General features: G+C 40.1%; 1 protein-coding gene across 4 annotated transcripts in view; it reads right to left on the bottom strand.

The window, feature by feature from the left end:
• LOC130922299 (calmodulin-binding transcription activator 1-like) overlaps positions 1-23,164 on the bottom strand; it is a 213,322-nt gene that overhangs the window by 73,383 nt on the left and 116,775 nt on the right. For all 4 annotated transcript variants that reach the window (XM_057846990.1, XM_057846993.1, XM_057846994.1 and 1 more), the window contains exons 4-5: positions 11,775-11,842; positions 547-682 (exon numbers count right to left, since the gene is read on the bottom strand). In XM_057846990.1, the coding sequence (XP_057702973.1) occupies positions 547-682; positions 11,775-11,842 (204 nt within the window). The remainder of the gene's footprint in view (positions 1-546; positions 683-11,774; positions 11,843-23,164) is intronic.

The raw sequence follows: 23,164 nt of genomic DNA, 5'->3' as shown, positions 1-23,164 counted from the left end.
TACACATCCATGTGCTGCCTCACCGTCTCTCCCTTTGCTTTCCAATCTCCCCGTCTTTTGCTGTCTGACACATGCATGCTCACCGCTCTCACCTCTTGGTATATTCCTGCTGAATAATCAATTTTTGAGCTGGCTGATGTGACTCAGAAACACACACGCACGCACACACACGCAGACGCTGCCTTGAGACTGGATCGATACCCCTCTCTGTTCTGCTGAAGAAGGCATTGACATCATTCCTGGCTGCGGGCCAAACACACTCTTATCCTTCAGAAAGAGAGAGAGGGGAAAGGAGACAGGGACAAGAGCAGGGAGGAGGGACAGCTCTCTCTCACATACACACACATGCACAGGCGCTACACACAGGTATATCGCTCTTCGCCCCGTAGCTCCTGCACGTGTGTGCTTGTGTGTGCCCTTGCGTTACACGCGTGTGTCTACAAGGAGTGAAGGACTGACTGACATTACGAATTGGATTGGCAGCGAAGCACAACTCAGCACAAAAAGAGATCACAGACGTGTTTCTTCTTGGCGGCAGCCTCTCACCTCCACACCCTGGACTTTGAGCTTCATGTGATCCTCTCGAGTGGTCTTCCCGTCTTTCCTTTTTTTCCAGCAGTAGCCATCTTTCCTGTACTTCACCTTCTTGCGGTTGTAGAGGATCATGGAGCCATTTTGAGGCCTGTTCAGAAAGGAAGAACAGAGTGTTCCACCGGAGCACACAATGTGAGGATTAGTTTGACAGAAGAGTATAAATATTGAACAAAGTGGTGATGTCTTTGATATTGTCAGCGTTTCGATGCTCAGTGACGTGGAAACTAACCAGTGTTATTGGCAAAGAATGTCAAGGTTACATTCCCAAATTCGCGACATACACAACGGAAACTGTGCTAAGCTTTAATATTTACAGTGGGGCAAATAAGTATTTAGTCAACCACTAATTGTGCAAGTTCTCCCACTTGAAAATATTAGAGAGGCCTGTAATTGTCAACATGGTTAAACCTCAACCATTTAGACAGAATGTGGAAAAAAAAAAACAGAAAATCACATTGTTTGATTTTTTTAAAGAATTTATTTGCAAATCATGGTGGAAAATAAGTATTTGGTCAATACCAAAAGTTCATCTCAATACTTTGTTATGTACCCTTTGTTGGCAATATCGGAGGCCAAACATTTTCTGTAACTCTTCATAAGCTTTTCACACACTGTTGCTGGTATTTTGGCCTTCCTCCATGCAGATCTCCTCTAGAGCAGCGATGTTTTGGGGCAGTGTCATATCATACTTAAGATGGTCTTATGACAGTTTTATGGCACCACTGTCAAATAAAGTGTTACCAAATACCATAACTAGCAATTAACGAAACAGTTGGAACAGTAACTGAAGAAATAATTAGCATACAACATGAATTTTGATTGTTATTTTCATCTGTAGCGCTGCAACGCATGCTAGGAGACATGCTGGATGACAAAAATGTTGACAGCAGGTGGCAGGAGAGGTTGACAGTCTACTCCAAGGGAGCAGTGATGGCTAAATGAAGCTTCTTGAAGCAAATAAGCTTTGCAGAAAATTTGTTCAAAGTGGTGGTTTGTCTGGTTTTATAACATCTTATGATGCTGCTGACAAATATAGTGTTACCGGTTAATATCTTTTGGTGTAAATATTAGGGATGCACGATATCCATTTTTTGAAACCGATATCGATAACTTCCTGCTCCTCATAGCCGATACCGATATCGATAACCGATAATTTTTTTAAAAAATGCATAACCTGAGTTTTTGAACACCTGGAGGTTTAAAAAAAAAAAACTGGTGGATTCAACATAGATTTGCCTTTGATCTCAATAGATTTTTCATAATGACATGAACAAAACAGTGCGTATCACTTCTGCACTGCCCGACAAACAGCTAAGAATGAATGCACTTCCATAAACCACAAGGCTTGGTCTATTCTTGCTTTTATGGGAAGACACTCGTCTTAATATTGTGAAAGTACAACAAAAAAATACATATTCATCACTCAATTTACAACAAACTGCACAATACACTTACCGTAATTTCCCGAATATAAGGCGCACCCGGTATAATGCGCACCCCAAATTTACTTGTAAAATTTGGGGAAAATTATTGTACCCGTTTATAACGCGCACCCTAATTTTAGCACCAATAAATAGAAGAATACAAGAAAACAGAGCTCGTGTACAGATACAGAGATGTCATTTTACTGACTGGTGAAACACAGCACAAGCATAGCACATTGGTAGTTCAAAACATTACCGTAAACTGACAATATTTACGGTAATAATATGATTTGACAACTTCTCCAACTTACCAGAATCTAGGAGAAAACAAAACGGATGTGACTTTTCTTTTAAAGGCTGCTGTATAACTTGCTCGTTTCCCCATGATGAATAAATGTTTCTTCCATGGATTGATACGGTAAAACTACTGAACTATTGTTATTTGGGTTTGAGTTTCCCGAGGGACCGATATAGTTGACGGACACAGGAAGTGTGTGTCCTTACATTTGTTATGCTCCGAATTGTGGAGCTGCAATAAACGTCGACTCAAATGAGTTCAAGAAACTAAATTCTGTGCTTTATGAAGAGTGAAAAAAGCAGAATCTAACACAGACGAAATCATTCGGCCGATTAGTGTGAAGTATTACCGAAACAAAATGGTGACGTCACGTACCGTAATGGTCGGCAACGGGTCGCCACATACGTTTCTTCAACACAACGTGGCCGTGTCAATGAAAAAAAAATCGGTTTATATATATATGTAATACATATATATTTCTGTCTCCATCCATGTACCCGTTTATAATGCGCACCATGAGTTTACAAGTTGATTTTGGGGAAAAAAAGTGCGCGTTATATTCGGGAAATTACGGTATATACACAACTATTATATATATAGCATAGCACACTAGCTTGAGCTACTAAAGTATAGGCTGGCTTCTATAATACAACAACTTATGAAGTTCTGCACATATGACCCTTCACCACAGAAGTAAACATATATTGCACATCCATATGTTATAGTAAACATAAAATACTTACAGACATATATTTCCGAGGCGGAAACGTAACAGAAAGCACTCACGATTGTCAATGCTACCGCTAGACACTGCAATGTGTAAGTCAGACATGTCCAAAATCCGGCCCGGGGGCCAAATGCGGCCCGTGGTCAAATTTCATCCGGCCCCCAGTCTCTGTCATAAAATCAATAATAACATCTGGCCCGCGCATAGACTTAATAATTTGGTCAGCAGTACTGCTACCAGAATATGAAGTAGCTTACACACTAAATGCTACTCATCATTTTCCCACTATAAGGCAGCAGCACTCTAAGCAACATTAACCCCGTGCGACCCTTTACTTTTAATTTTCTAAAATGGCGACAATCAATAAAAAAAAAAAAAGAAAGTTGACTGCGATAGCCGACGCTTCAAGGATAAGTGGAAATTGTGTCTGCCTCATTTGCAAAAAGACAATGTGAGGGGATATTACCAAACAAGACACGCTGACATGTACAAGATTACAGGGAAGATACGCAGCGAGAAATTGAAGCAACTTGAAGCTAGTTTCATTTCACAGCAGCAGTATTTCGCAAGAGCCCGAGAGTCGAAAGAGAATGCCACAAAGGCTAGTTACGAAATTGTTGAAACTATGAATTGAAAAAAAATAATGAAGCAAATGTGACACACAGAATGGCTTGCATTATTATTAATTATTAATTGTTCTATTATTATCATTATATTGTTCTACGTAAAGGACGTCAGCCAAGGTCGGCCCCCACCATTTTTACCACACCAAATCTGGCCCCCTTTGCAAAAAGTTTGGGACACCCCTGATGTAAGTGAATGAACCAAAAATAAAAACAAAAAATAGATGCAGTGAATTATTCTGACCAGCAGGTGGCAGCAATGCCCCGCAAATGGTCAACTGATTTCCCATACTAGTGTGTACTGTAAACTGTCAAGCCAGCACAGTATATATTATCGGTCCTATTAATACTGTTATTGGATTTATTGGGATGACGTCATAATTACATTATATACATTATACATTACATTACATTATAATACAGTGAAGACAGCTGCAATTTATCTATGAACAGACGCGGTTTTCTTGTCAAATTTAGTAAGGTGCGCCTTAAAGTCCGAAAATTTCGGACTATTCATGATATCATGAATCTAAATATTTTCTCCATGTAGCTTAACAGGAGGAATGAACGTCCTTTATGTACACACAAACACACAGTGATGCCAGGTGAGCACATGCACGAGAAGAGAGACGCTATTGCAATGTCACAGATGGCAGGACCTACCACCATGTGTTCTCTGAGCTCAATGTCAAACCCGCTGCTCAGCAATCAATCATTCTTTTATAACAATAAGGACAAGTGTATGTGCAATTTTCACAGTTTGTGTGTGCTGAAGCAGAAAATGCATCTTTGTCTTATCTCATGACAACAGAAACAATCAATAAACTAACAGATAGTCACAAGTGTGCGCGCACAAATGCACATAGTCTTTATCCCTCTTATCAGACCATCTCTTCATTTTGTCTTTACAGTGCCCCCCCCCATTCTCATCTCTTTCCTCTCATTCTCATATCATCCATTCCCTTCACTACGCCGCTCTCGCCTGGAGTTTGACGTGGGCACATATGGACTGGGATGATTGCAATTTACGCTGCGCACAGTGTGTAGTAAAATTGAATTTGCTTTGAACTGATTTTCTTTGACACCGCAAATCTGTTCTGTTTTGGAGGTGAGCCTGCCAGCTTGGAAGCCGAGTGGAGACCCCCACCTTCCGATCAAAGATGAGTTTAGTCTCCGTCTCTAGTTGTGTGAGTCATCTCGGGGCTGCTGATTCTAATTATGTTATGGAGACGATGGATGAGATCAGATGCGTGCGTGTGTGTTTGGGTGAAGAGGGGGACGGCGAGGGTCCATGTTCATGGTGCCCGTGCTCCTTGCAAACCCTTCGATTCGAGCAGACATAAATGCTATTGATTGTAACTGGTATGTGATGTGTGGGTGTAGCAGAGCGAAAACAGAGAAGGCAAGGGGAGGAGAGTGGAAAAAGAGAAGGTAAAGATAAAGAGACAGAGTGGGCTATTGAGTGTGTCCGGTAAAGGGAGGAGAGAAGGAGGCGAGGATGTGAGACGAGGTAACAGTCATTACTCTGAACTGGGATTCCATTGCAGAGGAGAAATGAAGGTCGTTGATTGTTGCCTTAATATTCCCTCTAAAACGGTGCAAGCGCACGCACTCATGTGGATACAAACACACAGCGCGGCGCAGGAACATAAATGTCACCGTCTCCGTTAGCTGAGCTCCTTTCCATCTGATGGGATTACGTGTAATCTGTTCTAATCGTGCCTCATGTCATGTATAAATGGGATTATATCTAACTGCTGCTCAATAACACCAATACGAGTGCTGCTGCTGTGGCTGCTGGGAAGCAGAGGCGATACGGCAGCACAACCAATCAATGAGAAATCCATCCGCAACATAAACTGCGCTGCTGGCCCCAGGCTGTTCCTGCGAAGAGTCCTTCAGCTCTCACAATGGGAGCACAGAGGTATCACCTCGGGCTCTCGGTGGCATCAGTAATCACAAATGCGGCCATGAGGTGACCGCTGCACTTACTTGACTTTTTCTGTACTTCTTCCTTTTCTCCTAGCACGTCCTCTCAATGTTCTAGGATAGCTGTGACTCAGCTGGTAGAGCGGGTTCACCCAGTGACCGAAAGGTCAGAGTGTCTTATCCTGGTTTCGACTGTCTGTTGTAAAAGTGTCCTTGGGAAAGACACTGAACCCTGACTTGCTCCCAGTGGGCTGGCAGTGCCTTGCCTGGCAGCAGCTGCTCATTAGTGTAGGGAATGTGCATGAATGGGTGAATGTAAGGCTTCATGTTAGCCTGTAGTGTTATATAAGTGTAATCTATTTACTATTTTAGTCTAATAAATGAACATTATAATTAGTGATGGGAATTGATACGATTCTTCCGATTCTGATTCCATTATCGATATTGCTTAACGATTCGATTCTTTATCGATTCTAGGGCTGTCCCAAACGACTAATTTCCTCCCGATTAGTCAGCCAACTATTTACTTTATTATACGATTAGTCGACTAATCTTTTTTTTTTTTTTTTACTACTTTGATAATGAAATTTTTGTTGAAGCTTATTAATTCACAAAAAAACATTTTGGAAGACCTAAATTCTTTATTAACGTATCAATAAATAACATAAATATCAATAATAAATCACAAACAATGAAGTCAAATGCTGCTGGGATTAACTAGTGCAAAAAAAATGTAAACGGAAACACTGAGACTTCACCTCTTTAACAGGAGTCAAAACAATTCTTACTCTTTTTGTGGTATGTTGTCATTGTCTATATTGTTCTAAATGTTAAAATGAATTGCAATGTCCCGGACAACCATTTTCAGAATATATTTGTGTGACTTCAAATGCTTTTTCTGGTGTGTATTCTGCATTTTTGGGGGAGGGGAAAAACTGTTCAACTTTTGTTTGTTTTAACCTGAAAATAGATAAAGTAGAGGGCACACTGAATGAGATGATTTGAATGAGAGGCACACATATTCACTGTAACAAAAATTAAATATATAGTATTGATTTTATAGTATACTACTATATGTATTAGAGGTGTGCAAAATTTCCGATTCTTAGATTATTCGCGATTCGGCCGTGGAAGATTCGAGAACGATTCACAAACATCCAAATTCCGATTATTGAACTATGCCAAGTAAAGCAGAAGTACAACACACTCAGCGCGCCGAGCGGTCAATGAGGAACGGAGCGAGAGTAGCTAAACATAATGCTTCTCATTACCCGGCCCCTCAGGTAATGCCAATGCTCAACTCACGGCTCTAGCTCAACTCATGCCACGAGATAAAAAAACACAACAACATACCTGACTGCTGCCGAAAAGCTGCTACAAAGTACATCCACACAATGTTACGGTAGATATCATTTATATAGGACTAGATGCATTATAGATTCGGTAGCGTTAGCAGCACACCTACAAAAAGCTAGATGCGGGCGTTAGTAAACAGCCGCCATCTTAGGCTGTTGTAGCGAAACTTCCAAGCAAACCTAATTAACTTTTTATCTAAAATACTCCTAAATCGGGAAAATATTTGATACTTAAATCTATCTTTAAAATAGTTTTAAAACTTTCACATGTCGAAAGTAGACAAAAGGGAAATTATGGAATAACGGGAGCAATTTTAACAACTTTAACAGTTGATTCACAACATTAAATTAATTGAATGTAGTTTAAAGCTGCTGATACAGAGTGGGGACTGGAGTTTTTTAGTTACTATTATTTTTGTATATTTGTTTACTGCTATATGTTAACTTGATACTGAAATAGTAGTTTGGTTTAGCCTGAGAGTATTTTTGAACAATTTTGGAACTAATGTACAAAAATTAAAAAAAAAAAAAAAAAAAAAAAAAAAAAAAAAAAAAGGAGGTGGGTGCATCAATAATCGTTTTATAATCGAATCGGAGCCTCTGAATCGTAATCTTAATCGAATCGTTAGGTGCCCAAAGATTCCCAGCTCTAATATGTATATACTAAGGGTGTAACGGTACATGTATTTGTATTGAACATTTCGGTTCGGGGTCCTCAGTTCGGTACGACGAGTTTCTGACGAAATGTAAAGTGCTGTCAAATTTAGCGCGTTAACGGGCGGTAATTAATTTTTTTGAATTAATCACGTTAAAATATTTGACGCATTTAACGCAAGCGCGGAATGCCCGCTCATACTTCCCATAATCCCACTGTTACGTCCCACTGACAGCTGCTAAGGGCGTAACATAAACTGAGACACGCACACAAGTTGCAAGTGGACACAAATTTATTCACACAAGTCGAACTCGCAATTAACAAAATATACAAAATGCGGAAGAAGCTGGCTTCAGCGTAAACCCAGGCCAAAACAACAAACAAAATGAAACTACACTTGAACCCCACCCGCTAAGTAAACCCTGATCGTATAAAAAGAAAAAACAATACAGCTACTAACCTGGCTTCGACACTAAACAAAACGGGTTGAACGAAAACGGCAGTTACCTCTACTGCTGCGGTGCTCTTATTTACAGTGGACAAAAACGATCCAATAACGAATGAACACAAAATACCTCACCGAAAAAGCGGGAGTGTAACAAAATAGCGATCAAATGCACAGGTGAATGAATAGCGAGCAAACAGCTGGCGAGGAGGTACGCGGCACGTATGCTGTCAAATGCGAAGTTGCGAACCCTGAGTGTTGACTGTAAAATGACAAGCGGTCAGATGACTTTTGTTAACGCTGCCTTTATTTGGTTAACAAGACTCAGGCACAATACAACACACACGCGGCTATGCAAGCTCAAACAACGGCCTAATAGTATTACCCACCCAGAGCCGTATTACCGTGTATCAGATTAGCTGCCGTAAAGCAAGTGTCGTTATTGCCCCAAATGTAAACAAAGCGCTGCATAATGGATACATGTCAGACAGCGGCTAGTTCGGGTGGCCCGTCAGCGGCGGTGACGTCGTCAGCCCGTCCGGCGTCAATCAGAGTACGCCACGTTGGGAGGGGAGGCAGCCAGCTGGCGGACGCGGCGATCAGATGACTGACAGTCTCAAAAAAGATAACAATTAAACGGCCAGGGCCGTCGCACCACTCAGAAGTGCAGTGAGCAGCGTGGGTAACGGTTAAATGTTAACATGGAAAATGGTTGGCCCTCTGGGTGGGGAATTCAAATTAAAAAAAGAATATAGATGGAACAACTCTTCACTTCAGTGTTGCAACTGTTCAATTTTGCACATCAGATATTTATTTTAAAGAAAAAGTCTCAGCCAAAGTTATTTTTATTTTGTTTTTCAAAATATCTACATTTCATAATATTGTATTTTCTATTTTTGAGCAGAATTCTAGCTTTGTATAGGCTAATGTTCCTATTGTTGAAAGCACAAAAGTGTGTAATAAACAATTAGCACATTTATATTTTGCATTTTGTTTTCTTACTGTACCGAAAATGAACCGAACCGTGACCTCAAAACCGAGGTACGTACCGAACCGAGATTTTTGTGTACCGTTACACCCCTAGTGAAATCGATAGAGCTACTACTACAGCTGTGACAACTTCTCGGCATCGCTGGCAAAAACAATAATTAATCTAATAATCTCTTGTTTACTTAGCACCTTTGGATAATTTTGAGAGTCCAACTGAATGTAAAAGAGCGCTTATTCACCACCACAAAAGTTTCGGGAGCAAAATAGTATCAGGATGAAAAATTTGACAGAACACCGACTGTGATACCCCTTTCCCACTGGCCAAAAAACCCGTGTCAACCCGCTAGTAATCGGCTTTTAGTGGCAGTGGGAAAGGTGCAACGACCCGCGTCGACCCGTGTCAATGAACCTGCCAAGCGACCCGCGTTAAAATCACCACAGTTCTGATTGCCATGCAGTGTGAAAGCAAAACCCCAGGGTCAACAGTCAACACGCTAATCTACGTGATGACGTAGGCTAGTACGTGATGCGTCTTAACAAAAAACAAAAAACATGTGCTCTAGCCCGGACCCACATATGGCGAACAGTCGGTGTAGCAGCGTTAGCAATAGCCATAACAGATGAAACAAAGGCTCTTCTCCTCCTTCTGTGACGTACATGACTCCTTTCAATTTCAAGCCAAAATTCACGTCGTCTACGTTGCCTCAGCACAAGCAGAGTGTTGATCCTTTGCTGCATTTCGACCATTTTGAGGGCAGTAAAAAGCATGAAAACAGAACACAAACGGAAAGGAGGCTTCTATGTTGCTTTGCATTGTTTACTTCCTTGAACTGAATGAATTCGGTCGCACTTGTTGAATCGCATCTTAGCGTGGAGACGTCACGAACCTTACGCACGGTTGAGGAGGGGTGGGGGGGTTAGACGGGTGAAAAACAAAAAAAAGACACGGCTTTTTTTTTTGTCAATGGGAAAGGTGCCAAATGCCAATTGCTAGTGGGTTGCATCGGCTTGGAAAAACGCACGTTGACCCACTAGTTTCAGTGGGAAAGGGGCATGAGAGTGGGGGAGGGGGGTCAAGTCATCAGCCAATCAAATTTGCGTTTGAGGGGGGAAAAATGGACTAGCACATTCAGCAAGTGAAAAGGGGTCAAAGTAAGTCTGAACATATTGAAAGTATAGTAATTCACTTAATAATGGTAGGGTTAATTCTATCCTTACAACATGAGAAGACAATTTAAATTAACTATATAATTGAAGGCATTATATAATGAAAATAAGGTTGCATAAAAGTTGGTGGTGATAATTTAATATATATATTAAGGCTGTCAAAATGATCGCGTTAACGGGTGTTAATTATTTTTTTTTAAATTAATCACGTTAAAATAATTGACGCAGATAACGCAGATTCCCCGCTCAGACAGATTTAAATGACGGTACAGTGAAACGCTCACTTGTTACTTGTGTTTTATGGAGTTTTGCCGCCCTCTGCTGGCGCTTGGGTGCAACTGATTTTATAGGCTTCAGCACCCATGAGCATTGTGTAAGTAATTATTGACATCAACAATGGCGGGCTACTAGTTTATTTTTCGATTGAAAATTTTACAAATTTTATTAAAACAAAAACATTAAGAGGGGTTTTAATATAAAATTTCCATAACTTGTACTAACATTTTTTTTTTTTTTTAAGAACTTCAAGTCTTTCTATCCATGGATCGCTTTAACAGGATGTTAATAATGTTAATGCCATCTTGTTGATTTATTGTTATAATAAACAAATACAGCCCTTATGTACCGTATGTTGAATGTATATATCCATCTTGTGTCTTATCTTTCCATTCCAACAATAATTTACAGAAAAAAAATGGCATATTTTATAGATGGTATGAATTGCGATTAATTACGATTAATTTTAATTTTAAGCTGTAATTAACTCGATTAAAAAAATATATAAATGTTTTATATATATATATTTAATATATTAATATTTTAATTTAAGCATCCTGAAAGGTTGGTCGTGACATGTCCCTACTGTCCCTATGCAAACCTACGCCCTTGGCCTGTAACTAGTATCAGATAAAACACAAACGATAATCACCCCTAGGGATCTGAAGCTCCTCCATATTAAACTCAACCAGTCAAGACCTCAAAGTTGGAAGCATTGAATTGTTTAGTGTGAAAACACACACCACAAAGGAATGTCAGAACCAAGACTTGAACCTATGCGCTCAGAGCTCTACAGTGGACATGTTGAACACACCTTCACTGTGCTTTCATTTAAAAACGTTTCTTGTCTTTGTCTTAATCTATAGGAAACATCAATTAGGCGAATCCCTATTCGGTTATACAGGATTGAGTAGGAATGATGAATATTCAGTTCTGGCACGTGAATCCCTATTCGCACGCACGCTTGCACGCACGTACACACATCCTTTGGACCTCTCAGCCCCCTTTATGTCTGAATTATACATCAGTTAGCCTAATACATTTACATTCATTAATACTCCATTTCCAGCTGACTAGGTGCTTTGCAGTCCGACCGTGTTCGGGAGCGTTCTGTACATGTAAAGCAGCCCATCAGGAGGACGCTTGGAGAAAGACACCTCCAGTGTTTTAATCAAACAGTCACTCGGTCATAGGGATTAAAACAACATGAGTCGCCTGCTGACAGAGTCACCCTGTGTGTGTAAGTGTGGGCGTGTTCATTTGTGTGTAAAACTGTCTGTTCTCTCCTCACCTGGTCTTTGGCGATGTCGTCAGCCACTCATCATGTTTCTCAAAAGTGATGAGATACGCAGCAATCTCCTGGTGAGACAAGGACAAGACAGAATAGTTACTATATACTTTGTGTGTGTTCAGAGTGTGTGCGTGCGGGGTGTCACAGGGTGATAAAACACAACAGGTATTTCCAGATGACCTGCTGATGCCCACAAAGTGTGTGTGTGTGTCGCAATACATCGGATTGCCTGGGTGAAGTCTAAGCGCTTGATTGGTCACAGAGCAGCCAGTCAGTAGACAGACATTGAGTACAGACCCTCAGGGCTAGCAACCAATCACAGCAGCTGAAGCACGGATGCCTGCCTCCACTGGTGAGGAAAGGCCAACAACACAAACACGCACACAAACACACACTAGCTGAAAGAGTGCGTTAATAGGAAAAGTTTTCTTGTCTATTGCAGTTTCGCAGCTTCCTGTAAGATAAAGTCTGCTCATAACTCGATTCCTAATTCCTCTGGCTCTCCTTTCATCTCCTCGGCCGTCCTATTCAAACTATTTCTTTTCCACAGGTAAAGCCCAGGAAGGAAAATAAATCAGTCATACAGGTTTGTTTTTTACACAGAGCAAAGAAAAACAGCCTCACACAGAGAAACTACACTGGCTTTTTCCTTCACTGGGTAAACTCTCTTCTCCTTTAAATGCTATTGTCTGTTTCCCTATCCATGGCTCCCTTCTCACCCACTTGTTGTGTAGGCCTATGAAATGCAAATTGTTCTCTTAAGGCAATCAGTGTTTGAAATGTGGAGCAAAGCAATAGTGAAGAAGACATCAACAATCCAACTCTCCTACATCTGCCCCCTCAGATCGCCCATCTCTACTCCAGACCTTCTCTACCGCACACCCTCATACGTGGCGTGTATGTGTTCTAGACATGTGCCGATTAACGGTTTCAAGGTATACCGTGGTATGAAAATGTCACGGTTTCCAAACCACAGATTTCCATTAAATCGTCCATAGGCGGAGTTTGACTTTTGGGGCAGGGGGGTCACAACATGTTGATGACCCCGAAACGCAGTGTCCGTGATGAAATTAACTTACAGGAATATTCATAATAATAAGTTGAAAATAAGTGTTTTCTTTTGTTTCCCTTCATTTTTGAGGGAAATTCTAAATCAGGCTGCTTGGGACAGCGATACTTTTTGCCAAGATCATCATCCATTGAATATACACCCGCCGGTGCTCTGTCAAATTTTGCACCCCATCTGAAATTGCAACTTTGTGTTAAAAATGGCTGCAAATACAGCGGTTACAAAGTAAACTCTACAAACTTTCTTTAAATAAAGGAATATTTACTTACGTTTGATCATGGACGGACAAGTAGAAAAGTTCTCAGACACAACCTGCCATGTTAGCTGCAACCAACAACTGCACGCCGCTCTCTCGCTGTTTACATCTTCGCCGTGTAGTTACGCATTCATTTACGCCATATTTGTGTTGAACATGTATGTTTCCGATGTTACTTGTTTATTTAGCACCTGTGGATAAAATTGGGAGTCCAGCTGAATGTAAAAGAGGGCTTCTTGACTGCTACAACAGCATTGGGAGCAAAATATAATAAGGACGAAAAATTTGGCAGAAAACCGGTTGTGACTTTGTTGTACAATTACCGTCTTTAGTGGGGTAAATTGAAACTCCGCTCACCATTTTGGCGGTGCTCTCTGGCTTTTCATGGTCCACATTTTCAATCCTTGGTTTTTGCTCAGTAGTTCTTGTCGCTTTTGAAAGCTTAGGTTTGAAAAAAATTACGTATATGCATCTTGCCTCTTCGTTCTTCAGGTGGTTTTGGCTAAGCAAAGCAATGACCGTCTAAGGTGCTAGTTGTGTTCCTTTGTATTTGTGGGTTTCTTGATAAGACAACTTACTGAAAAGAGTTTACGTTTTTTACTGACAGATCTTTAGTTACAGAACAGAAGAGAGGCATCAACATTAAGTGTCCACTAGTGGGCTTTTTATCAGCTGTCTTGATCTTGCTGCGTTTCTCTGACTTCCGTGTGCTGTGACGAGCAGACGTTACTAATCGAACATGCAGATACGATTTGCTTATATCATTACAATAGTCACATGATCTGTTCGAAAAATATTTTTGACCCATCATAATTTTTTTTGGTTCGTTGCATTCATTTTTCTTGTTTGTTTTATTGCTTTACAGCTTTTACAGACAATATTTTACCGGAAAATTCTAAATTTTAAGATCATATATAGGCATGTCAATTACATGCAATGACACTTTTCGGCCACCAGTGGGGGCCTGGCCCCTCTGGCCCCCCTTAAAATCCGCTTATGAACTCGTCCCTACGGTATTAACTATTTTTTATGTCCCAAAAATGCATGGAGAAATCCCTCGCTTGCAGCTGCAAGGCTCAACCCTCCCTCACCGGTTGTTGCTCAGTGTCAATGAGTCAGCTGTGCTACACGGTGGCTGGAGGAGGTGAAACTCCTGAACTTTTTCCCCCTATTGAAGAAAACGAAGTCTGCTGGATGTGGTAGGGCATGCTCGGGTTGGGGGTTCCGGTGCCGGGATTGGCGATGCGGCGGCGTAGGGTTGGTCGCCAACGGGCTTACACTCATAAGAGATTCACACGATTACTGGGTTCTAGATCACAGAACTGATTTGTGTACACTCTACCCCTTTCAATCACTTAGCTTATAGTCTTATAGACACCCCCACCCCCATTCTCCTCTTTCACTGGCCAATAGGCCCCCACATGGTGTAAACCGGAAATACATCTCGCTGACGATAGCACCAGCATATTAGTAACTAGTTTAGATGTTCAATGTATTTCTTGTTATTGTTTGTGTATGTGTTTCTTTTCTTTCTTCTCTTGTATTTCTTTTCTTCTGTCCCCCCATAATCCCTTCCTGTTCGTTGCTTTGTCATAATAAAAAGGTATTTTGAATGATCACAATGGGAGTATGTCAGACTCTCAATGTGAAACATTAAAACTGTTCAGAATCCGGGCACTTAGACTTCCATTCTCTGTGTCAAACAGCTGAACAGGACAGGTTTATAAAAAAAAAAATAAAAATAAAAAAAATAAATAAATAAAAAAAGAAGAAAACGAAGTCGCTAGTGTGTGAATACTTAGAATAAAAAGTGGGGATAAAAAGTTACAGACGGCCGCTGTCACATTCTGCTGCTGGTTAGATTTTGTTTTTGTTGCAGAGCCGGCTGTGGGGGCGTTCCTGACGTCGCACCTGCAGCTAATTCTAGCTAAATCAACATTAGTATATAAACGCTGGCGATCCAAGACAACGGTGCCGAGATATTAGCTTGCGTTCGAGTCAACTTGCATTTGCCATCTTGTTCGTCAGCCACCTTTGTTTTGTCATCCTCTACCTTGTGCAGGTATTGAGTGTATTTTTCTTGTCTTGTCTTGTTAGGCTCTCTGCCCACCGCTGAAGTCTTGCATCATTGATCCCTGTAGACCTACACTGTTTTCTGAGTGAATCTTGGATCCAAGCGGGCTCCAGTAGGTCTCCTGCAATATTTTTGGCGACGGTGGTGTAATTTAATGGAAGATTCATCTGAAAAAATCCACCTTTTGCCACAAAACAGTGAAGTTTGATGGTGGCAAAATCATGGTCTGGGGTTACATCAAGTTTGGGCGTGTGCAAGAGATCTGCAGGGTGGAAGGCAACATAAATAGTCTGAAATATCAACAAATCTTAGCTGCCTCTTACATTCCTAACCATAAAAAGGGACAAATTCTGCAGCAGGATGGTGCTCCATCGCATACTTCAATCAAAATCCTCCCGGACTGGCCAGCCCAGTCACCAGAAATGAGCATCACTGAGCATGTCTGAGGTAGGATGAAAGAGGAAGCATGGAAGACAAAATCCAAGAATGTTGATGAACTCTGGGAGGCATGCAAGACTGCTTTCTTTGATGTTCCTGATGACTTCATCAATAAATTGTATGACTCCTTGCCGAACTGCATGGATGCAGTCCTTCAAGCCCATGGAAGTCATATAAAATATTAAATTTGGATCTCACAGCACCACTACTTAATTCGTATATAAAATGTAACATATTTTTGTATTTGAAGTACATTTTTGTTCAATTTTCACACTACTTTCTGTAGGCGACAAAACTTTTGTCTTGCCAAAATTGGACCTTTATGTCTTCATTAAATGATAAATCTTTTTTCAGTGAAACAAATATATTTTTGTACATTCAACATCATTTGGGAGGGTCTTAGCTTTCATATGAGCCATTTCTGAAACAAATTGAATAATTAAAAGTCAGGTTATTAGCAACTGCTTCTACAAAATGGATAAGCGACAAGACTTTTTTCAGGGACTGTAAATGACTGCATTTATTTCAAATTTATTTAGAATATTTTGCAGACCCAGATATCTCAAAGTAACACATTTTAGAGTTGTAATTGCAATACCGTGATACTGTGAAACCGTGATATTTTGGCTTAAGGTTATCATACAGTCAGAATATCATACTGCCACATGCCTACTCCAGACTAGGGTTGCAGCTATCAAATATTTTAGTAATCGACTGAAAATTCTATTGATTAATCGAGTAATCGGATAAAACAAATATATTTTTGGGTGAAGAGCAGTCAATCAATGTCTTTATTTTCTATGTACAGTATATTGTTGAAAACAGCCAAAAATTGCTTCTCAGATGTAACTACAAAAAGACTAATTCACTGCTTTCACTCAAAAAACCTTTAGAGCTTATTTAAAAAAAAAAATATATATATATATATATATATATATACACACACACACACCTAAAAATGCCTTTACGCTTGATAACACACATCACTTAAAACTTAGGATTTTTTCCCCTCGTGTTTCAATTGAATTTCTATTTGTGTCAAGCCATTTTTAAGTTCTAGTTAAGTTTTAAGTTAGTCTAAACTGTAAGTCCTGATAGGATTTTGAGTTTTTGCAGTGTTCAAAATAAATGTATGATACAGGCTGTATTGGAGCACATTAGAGACCAGTGCTACTTGGTGTTTTATCCAGCAATGACTACTGAGCTAAAATTGATAGTTAGCATTATTGAGTTTTTATTTTACACCCTCATCACTCCACAACGCTATGTTATGTTAAAGCCTGTATGTAAGACACGTTAGCCACGCATCGAAAGTGGTCTTAATTAATAGAAACCTAGCCCTCCGCAGGGCTAACGTTACTTGAGCTAGTGACAGTAAAGTTAATCTTATTTATTATCGCTTAGCGCTCTTTATTAGCGCTTAGCGCTGTACTGCTTTAAGATGGCGGAGGTTTACTAATGCTGCCCAGACGTGGCCGACTCTGTCATTTCGCATCTAGTTTAACATACATGTGATCTCTATGAGACTCATCAGACGCTACCTGCTACCAATGTAGCATCGTCCGGGCTAGTATTTAGCAACGTCGGCATCGTTTGTAGCGGCTGTCGGCTGCAGTAAGTTTTTTTTGTTTGTTTGTTTGTTTTTCTTCTTTCTCTACAGACGTGACATCAGCGCGTTGTCCCGCATTAAAAGTAGTCCGAGCAAAATGTGATGCTTAGAGCTGTCAAAATAAACGATTACTCGAGGTGAATAAAATTACTTGGATCAGTTTTTTAACTCGAGTTACTCGAGTTGCTCGAGTATTCATTTCAGCTCTACTCCAGACCTTCTCTTCCGCACTCCCTCAGACGTGGCGCGTATGTGTTCAAGTGCGTGTTTTTCGGTTATTTGTCCCAGTTTGGCATGGGAGCACTCCAGCTTCACGCTGACCAGATGAGATGGATTGGAGGGGGTACGAGAGAGAGCAAAAGAGAGCGAGAGCAGGTGGAGAGTGCTGGCACTTAACAGGATTGTTTTTAGTATCCTCCATTCTATTGCCATGTCCCAACCCCCACTGCCTCACCCTATGTGCATACATGCATTTATGTGTGTTTCTGTAAGGTACAGGCTGCCATCACACCATTAATTATTATCACCATCATTCTGCGAACTGTTAAAGTCTCTCTGTCTGGGTTACAGAAAATTGCACAGAGCTGAGTCTGGGTGTAAAAAACACACATGCCAACGCTCAAATTCACATTTTCATCCTTCACGAGACTTATACACACACCGGCATACAAAGAGCACCTCATTCATTTATGCATCTATTCATTAGTGGTGACAAGCAGCCACCTCTCCTCCTCCCAAACCACTCTGCAGCAAGTCAATATGCTATACGGCCTCCACAGCTCCGACCAGGCACTGGGGGCTCCCCTAGTGACTGTCAGCCAGTGGGAGGTGGCAGAAGAGAGGTGGGAAGAGTGGAGACAAGGGGCCGGGAGAGACAGAAGGATGGGAGGATTAAGAAGGAGGCAGAGAGACTTGCAATTAAAGGCCTGCCCCATAAGAGCCATTAAAAAGACCGAAACAGAGGAGTCAGCTGAAACGGCAGCCTGACACACACTCTAAAACACACCCACACATACACAAATGCTGGGGCACTCAACTTCACCAACACACACAGACTCCACGCCCATGCGAAGAGTGACAGAAGTGAGACTTGAAGGTCGATCCTCCAGAAGTCTGCATTATTGTCCCGACGGACAGCCGGTGATGGAACGCTGTGAGCATGCCTAGCGACACACTGACCCTTCAGGAATACTGGAAAAGTGTGCGCATGTTTATGTGCATGTTTGCCGTGCCAGACTCAGGGACAGAGAAGACCTTTCTCCAGGGATCTACTCCATAAACCTAGTTACTCTGCATGTCTACGTGAATATATTATTGAATTATACCAGGTAAAACGGAAGTAAAACACAGTCAGCGCGGTCTTTGGGACGCAATGAGGAATGGACCAAGAGTAAATATCATGTTCAACTCATGCCGCTAGATGAAAAAAAAAAAACAATCATACCTGACTGCAGCCGACAGCCGCCACAAACAGCGTCCAGTTGCTAGTTGCTACAAACATACCGCTACAGTAGATATCATATATATGTAGAACTAGATGCAAAATGACAGACGACGCCGGTGTTAGAACATGTATTATTGAACCGAGATGCGAAATGACAGACTTTCCGGCATTAGTAAACAGCCGCCATCTTAAAGCAGTACTAAAGCAGTGACTTCTCTAGAAGGCCTGTTGTAGCTTAATTAACTTTTTATCTAAAATACTCCTAAATCGGCAGAATCTTGTCTTGAATCTATCTTTAAATGATGAAATAGTTTTAAAACTTTGACAAAAGTAGACAGAAGGGAAATTATGGAATAACGGGAGAAATTTAAAAAAGTATAACAGTTGATTCACAACATTAAATTAAATTAAATCTGCCTCAAAGTTCGACGTACTGTGCATCCAGAGATGCTCTTCTGCCTACCTTGGTTGTAACGGTTGGTTATTTGAGTCACTGTTGCCTTTCTATCAGCTCGAACCATTCTCCTCTGACCTCTGGCATCAACAAGTCATTTCCGCCCACAGAACTGCCGCTCACTGGATATTTTTTCTTTTTCGGACCGTTATCTGTAAACCCTAGAGATGGTTGTGCGTGAAAATCCTAGTAGATCGGCAGTTTCTGAAATACTCAGACCAGCCCTTCTGGCACCAACAACCATGCCATGTTCAAGGTCACTCAAATCACCTTTCTTCCCCATACTGATGCTCGGTTTGAACTACAGGAGATTGTCCTAAACCATGTCTACATGCCTAAATGCACTGAGTTGCCGCCATGTGATTGGCTGATTAGAAATTAATTGTTAACGAGCAGTTGGACAGGTGTACCTTATAAAGTGGCCGGTGAGTGTATATCCTGTGTTTTTAAGTAGTTAAAATTGAGATTTGGCATTTAGTATGTGAGGAAATGAGGGAAAATAAAAATTAGGAGATGGAGGTAGGGGTTATTGCTGTTTTTGTTAACTTTTATTTTGCAAATCATTAAAAAAATACAATTTTGAATGAAAATCAGTATTTGTATGTGTTATAGAAATAACTGTGCTAAAACGGTTTTCTTTGCATTTCAGTAGTTTGAGATGTTTGACCCCCCCAAAAAACCCAATGAAAATTATGGAGGCACAATATCCAATTTTTTGAAACTGATACCGATATCGATAACTTCCTGCTCCTCAAGGCCGATACCGATACGATAAACGATAATATATATATATATATATATATATATATATATATATATAATTTTTTAATGTATATCAATCAGTCACTATCATTGACGATGCCTCCGTTGAACAGCGAGCACTGATCTAAAACAGAAACCCAACAGGTATTGTGCTTTGTCAGCAACAGGAGAGGAGACTTTTGTCGTCTTGGTCGATGAAACAACTTTCTTAACCTGGCAATTACAGAACAGCAGGCCTATCAATAACCAGAAGGCCTCTCAATAACTTCTAAACGTAACTCTGTAAAATACAAACATTTGCTAATTGCCTAGTAAGGTTTATAACTCAGTGAAGGAAAAATACGGCCTCTAGAACAGTAACAAGCCTTTGCATACTGGCAAAACAGGAGTGGAAACAAATGCACATCCAAATCCCAATCCGACACCAAAAATATTATACCCGATAACATATATTTAGGCATGTGCCGGTATGAGATTTTGACGGTACGATAACCGTGAGCAAAAATACCGCGGTTTTACGGTATCACGGTATTGCAATTATAGCTCCAAAATGTGTTATTTTGAGAGGTATGGGTTAAAATAAATAAATAAACTTTTTCCCGGGATTTTTTTATTTTTCAGAAAATATTTGCAAATTGGAACATGAATTTATGTTAAAATAAATAAATAAACAAAAAAATATTTTAAATAAAATAAAAAAATAAATAGAACTTATAGACTACGCACAGCCACAGCTCAGGCTGCTCAAGATTGGAGCAAGAACTAAATTACTTGCTATAAAAACGTAAAAAACACCTTCTAAATAAAATTGAAAAATATTGACTGTACTTTTTTTTTTTTTTGAGGGGGCAAAAGCTCAAGTTAAGTTTCGCCATTTTCAGCCACTGCGTCAACTCTAGTCTACATATCATGCCTTTGTGTTAAAAAGACGCAGAATTCATAAGTTAATAAGTTAAAAATGGATAAGTTAGGTAAAATATGAATGTTGTTGTGTAAAGGTTTCATCTAAAAACACTGGAAGTGATACCTCTCCTTGTCCAGCGAGCGTACATTTGTGCTTAGGGCAAGATCATCTGTCGCAATTAGCGATTTTTGATGTTATCCCTTTTCCTTCATTCAAGCTTGTTTCTCAGTGGCCGTGAGATTTATAACCTCGACGAAGTTGCTCTCCCAGCTAAGACTAGGCTAACATTCGTCTTTGTAAGTTTTTAGTTAATTTGTATTTTGAATTTGAAAGGAAAATGTGTGTTTTGTTTTTGGCGAACTTTTTCATGGATGACTTCCTCACATTCTGTTGTGTTTGTGCTAATGAAGCTACTCATGCGTGTAAAATACTATTGTACAACGTTTTAAAACTGTATATTTCAGTTACCATGATTTGAGACCTCCATAAATTCAAGAAAAGTACGCCTTTTGTTTGGAGTGTTTCTTTTTTGGAGTTTAGCAGAATAGCGTCACTGACACACACACACATCTAGAGCTGGGAATCTTTGGGCACCTAACGATTCGATTACGATTACGATTCAGAGGCTCCGATTCGATTATAAAACGATTACTGATGCACCCCCCTCATTTTTTTTTTTTTACATTTTTTTTTTTTGAATATTTTGTACATTAGTTCCAAAATTGTTCAAAAATCCTCTCAGGCTAAACCAAACGACTATTTCAGTATCAAGTTAACATATAACAGTAAACAAATGTACAAAAATAACAGTAAATAAAAAAACTCCAGTCCCCATTCTGAATCAGCAGCTTTAAACTACATTCAATTAATTTAATGTTGTGAATCAACTGTTACAGTTGTTAAAATTGCTCCCGTTATTCCATAATTTCCCTTCTGTCTACTTTTGTCAATGTTTTAAAACTATTTCATCATTTAAAGATAGATTCAAGACAAGATTCTGCCGATTTAGGAGTATTTTAGATAAAAAGTTAAGTTTAGTTAAAGTTCGCTACAACATAGCCTTCTAGAGAGGTCTACTGCTTTAAGATGGCGGCTGTTTACTTATGCCGGAAAGTCTGTCATTTCGCATCGCTGTTCAATAATACATCTTCTAACACCGCCGTTGTCTGTCATATTGCATCTAGTTCTACATATATATGATATCTACTAAGGGTATCAACAATAATCGATGCGGCGATGCATCCCGATGCGGGGCAGGGACGATTCGATTCGATGCGGGCAACACGCTGAATCGATTCAGCGCATTTTAAAATATATAAGTACGTTCAAAAATCTTCCCTGCGCAATTCCGGTGATGCAATGGATTTGGTTTCCCCATTTGTATTGTTATTCTCATGTTTACCTGTAGAGAGAGCTACTTTACATTCAAAGCAAGCCCGTAGAGGTTAGATCGAGCCTAAAAAATTCCAGCCCAAACCGACACGGCCCGCTGGTATTGAAGCCCGACCGGCCAGATCAATTAACTTAGATTTGCATGCCCGAGCCGAGTGATGCGGAAAAAAAAAACGCAGCAGCAGCAATTTATTTTCATTTCTTCAAGTTTTCTTACTGTTTAAATAGTCTACATATTTTTATGAGAATTATAAAAGCATTCACACAATGAAATAACGGGAGGAGAAGAAGAAAAAGAGGGCTGCGCCACAGCCCTCTGCGCATTTTTTTTTTCTTTTAAATAATTAATTAGTCCGGCACGGCGGCCCGACCCGACCCACCGAAACGTGAATGCTTAACATTTCGGGTCGGGTCGGGTTCAGGCACAAGATCTAACCTCTATGCAGGGGGAACGAGGAACCCAAATCCGCTTCCTCACCGGAGTAACGTCACAGACAAGCGCAGTTGTAATCGAGAGAGCAGAGAGATGGGACATAACATAACAATGGCTGAAACGGAGAAAGAGGGAGCGAGAAATATTATAGATAAAAGATAGGCTAGGCCTACATTTTACTTTTGTTCTACATTACAATTTAATTGATGTTTTGTTTGCAACTGAACTGATCCCTGGATTGATATTGCGATAAAGATTCTGCTGCACTACAATATTTTCTTTGTCGTTTTCTTTAATATTTACTTGAATATTTTTATTGATGGGTCGTTGTGACTAAAATACAGTGACTGTTATTACTGATGTTGCACTGTGTGAAAGGCTGCTACTGTGTGTAAAAAAAAAAATTTAAAAAAAAAAAAGAGAAAGCCCTGGTCTCATTCAAAGCACTAATTAAATGCTGTGATCTGATTTTTTTTTTTAAATATATATGAAAGAATACTATTTTCATTTGACTTCAACCAGGAGTGACACAAGAGCCAATAAAAAGTTGTTTAA

Source organism: Corythoichthys intestinalis, chromosome 9 (assembly GCF_030265065.1).
Source record: "Corythoichthys intestinalis isolate RoL2023-P3 chromosome 9, ASM3026506v1, whole genome shotgun sequence".
Classification (NCBI taxonomy): Eukaryota; Metazoa; Chordata; class Actinopteri; order Syngnathiformes; family Syngnathidae; genus Corythoichthys; species Corythoichthys intestinalis.
This window is presented reverse-complemented; position numbering and strand designations above follow the sequence as displayed.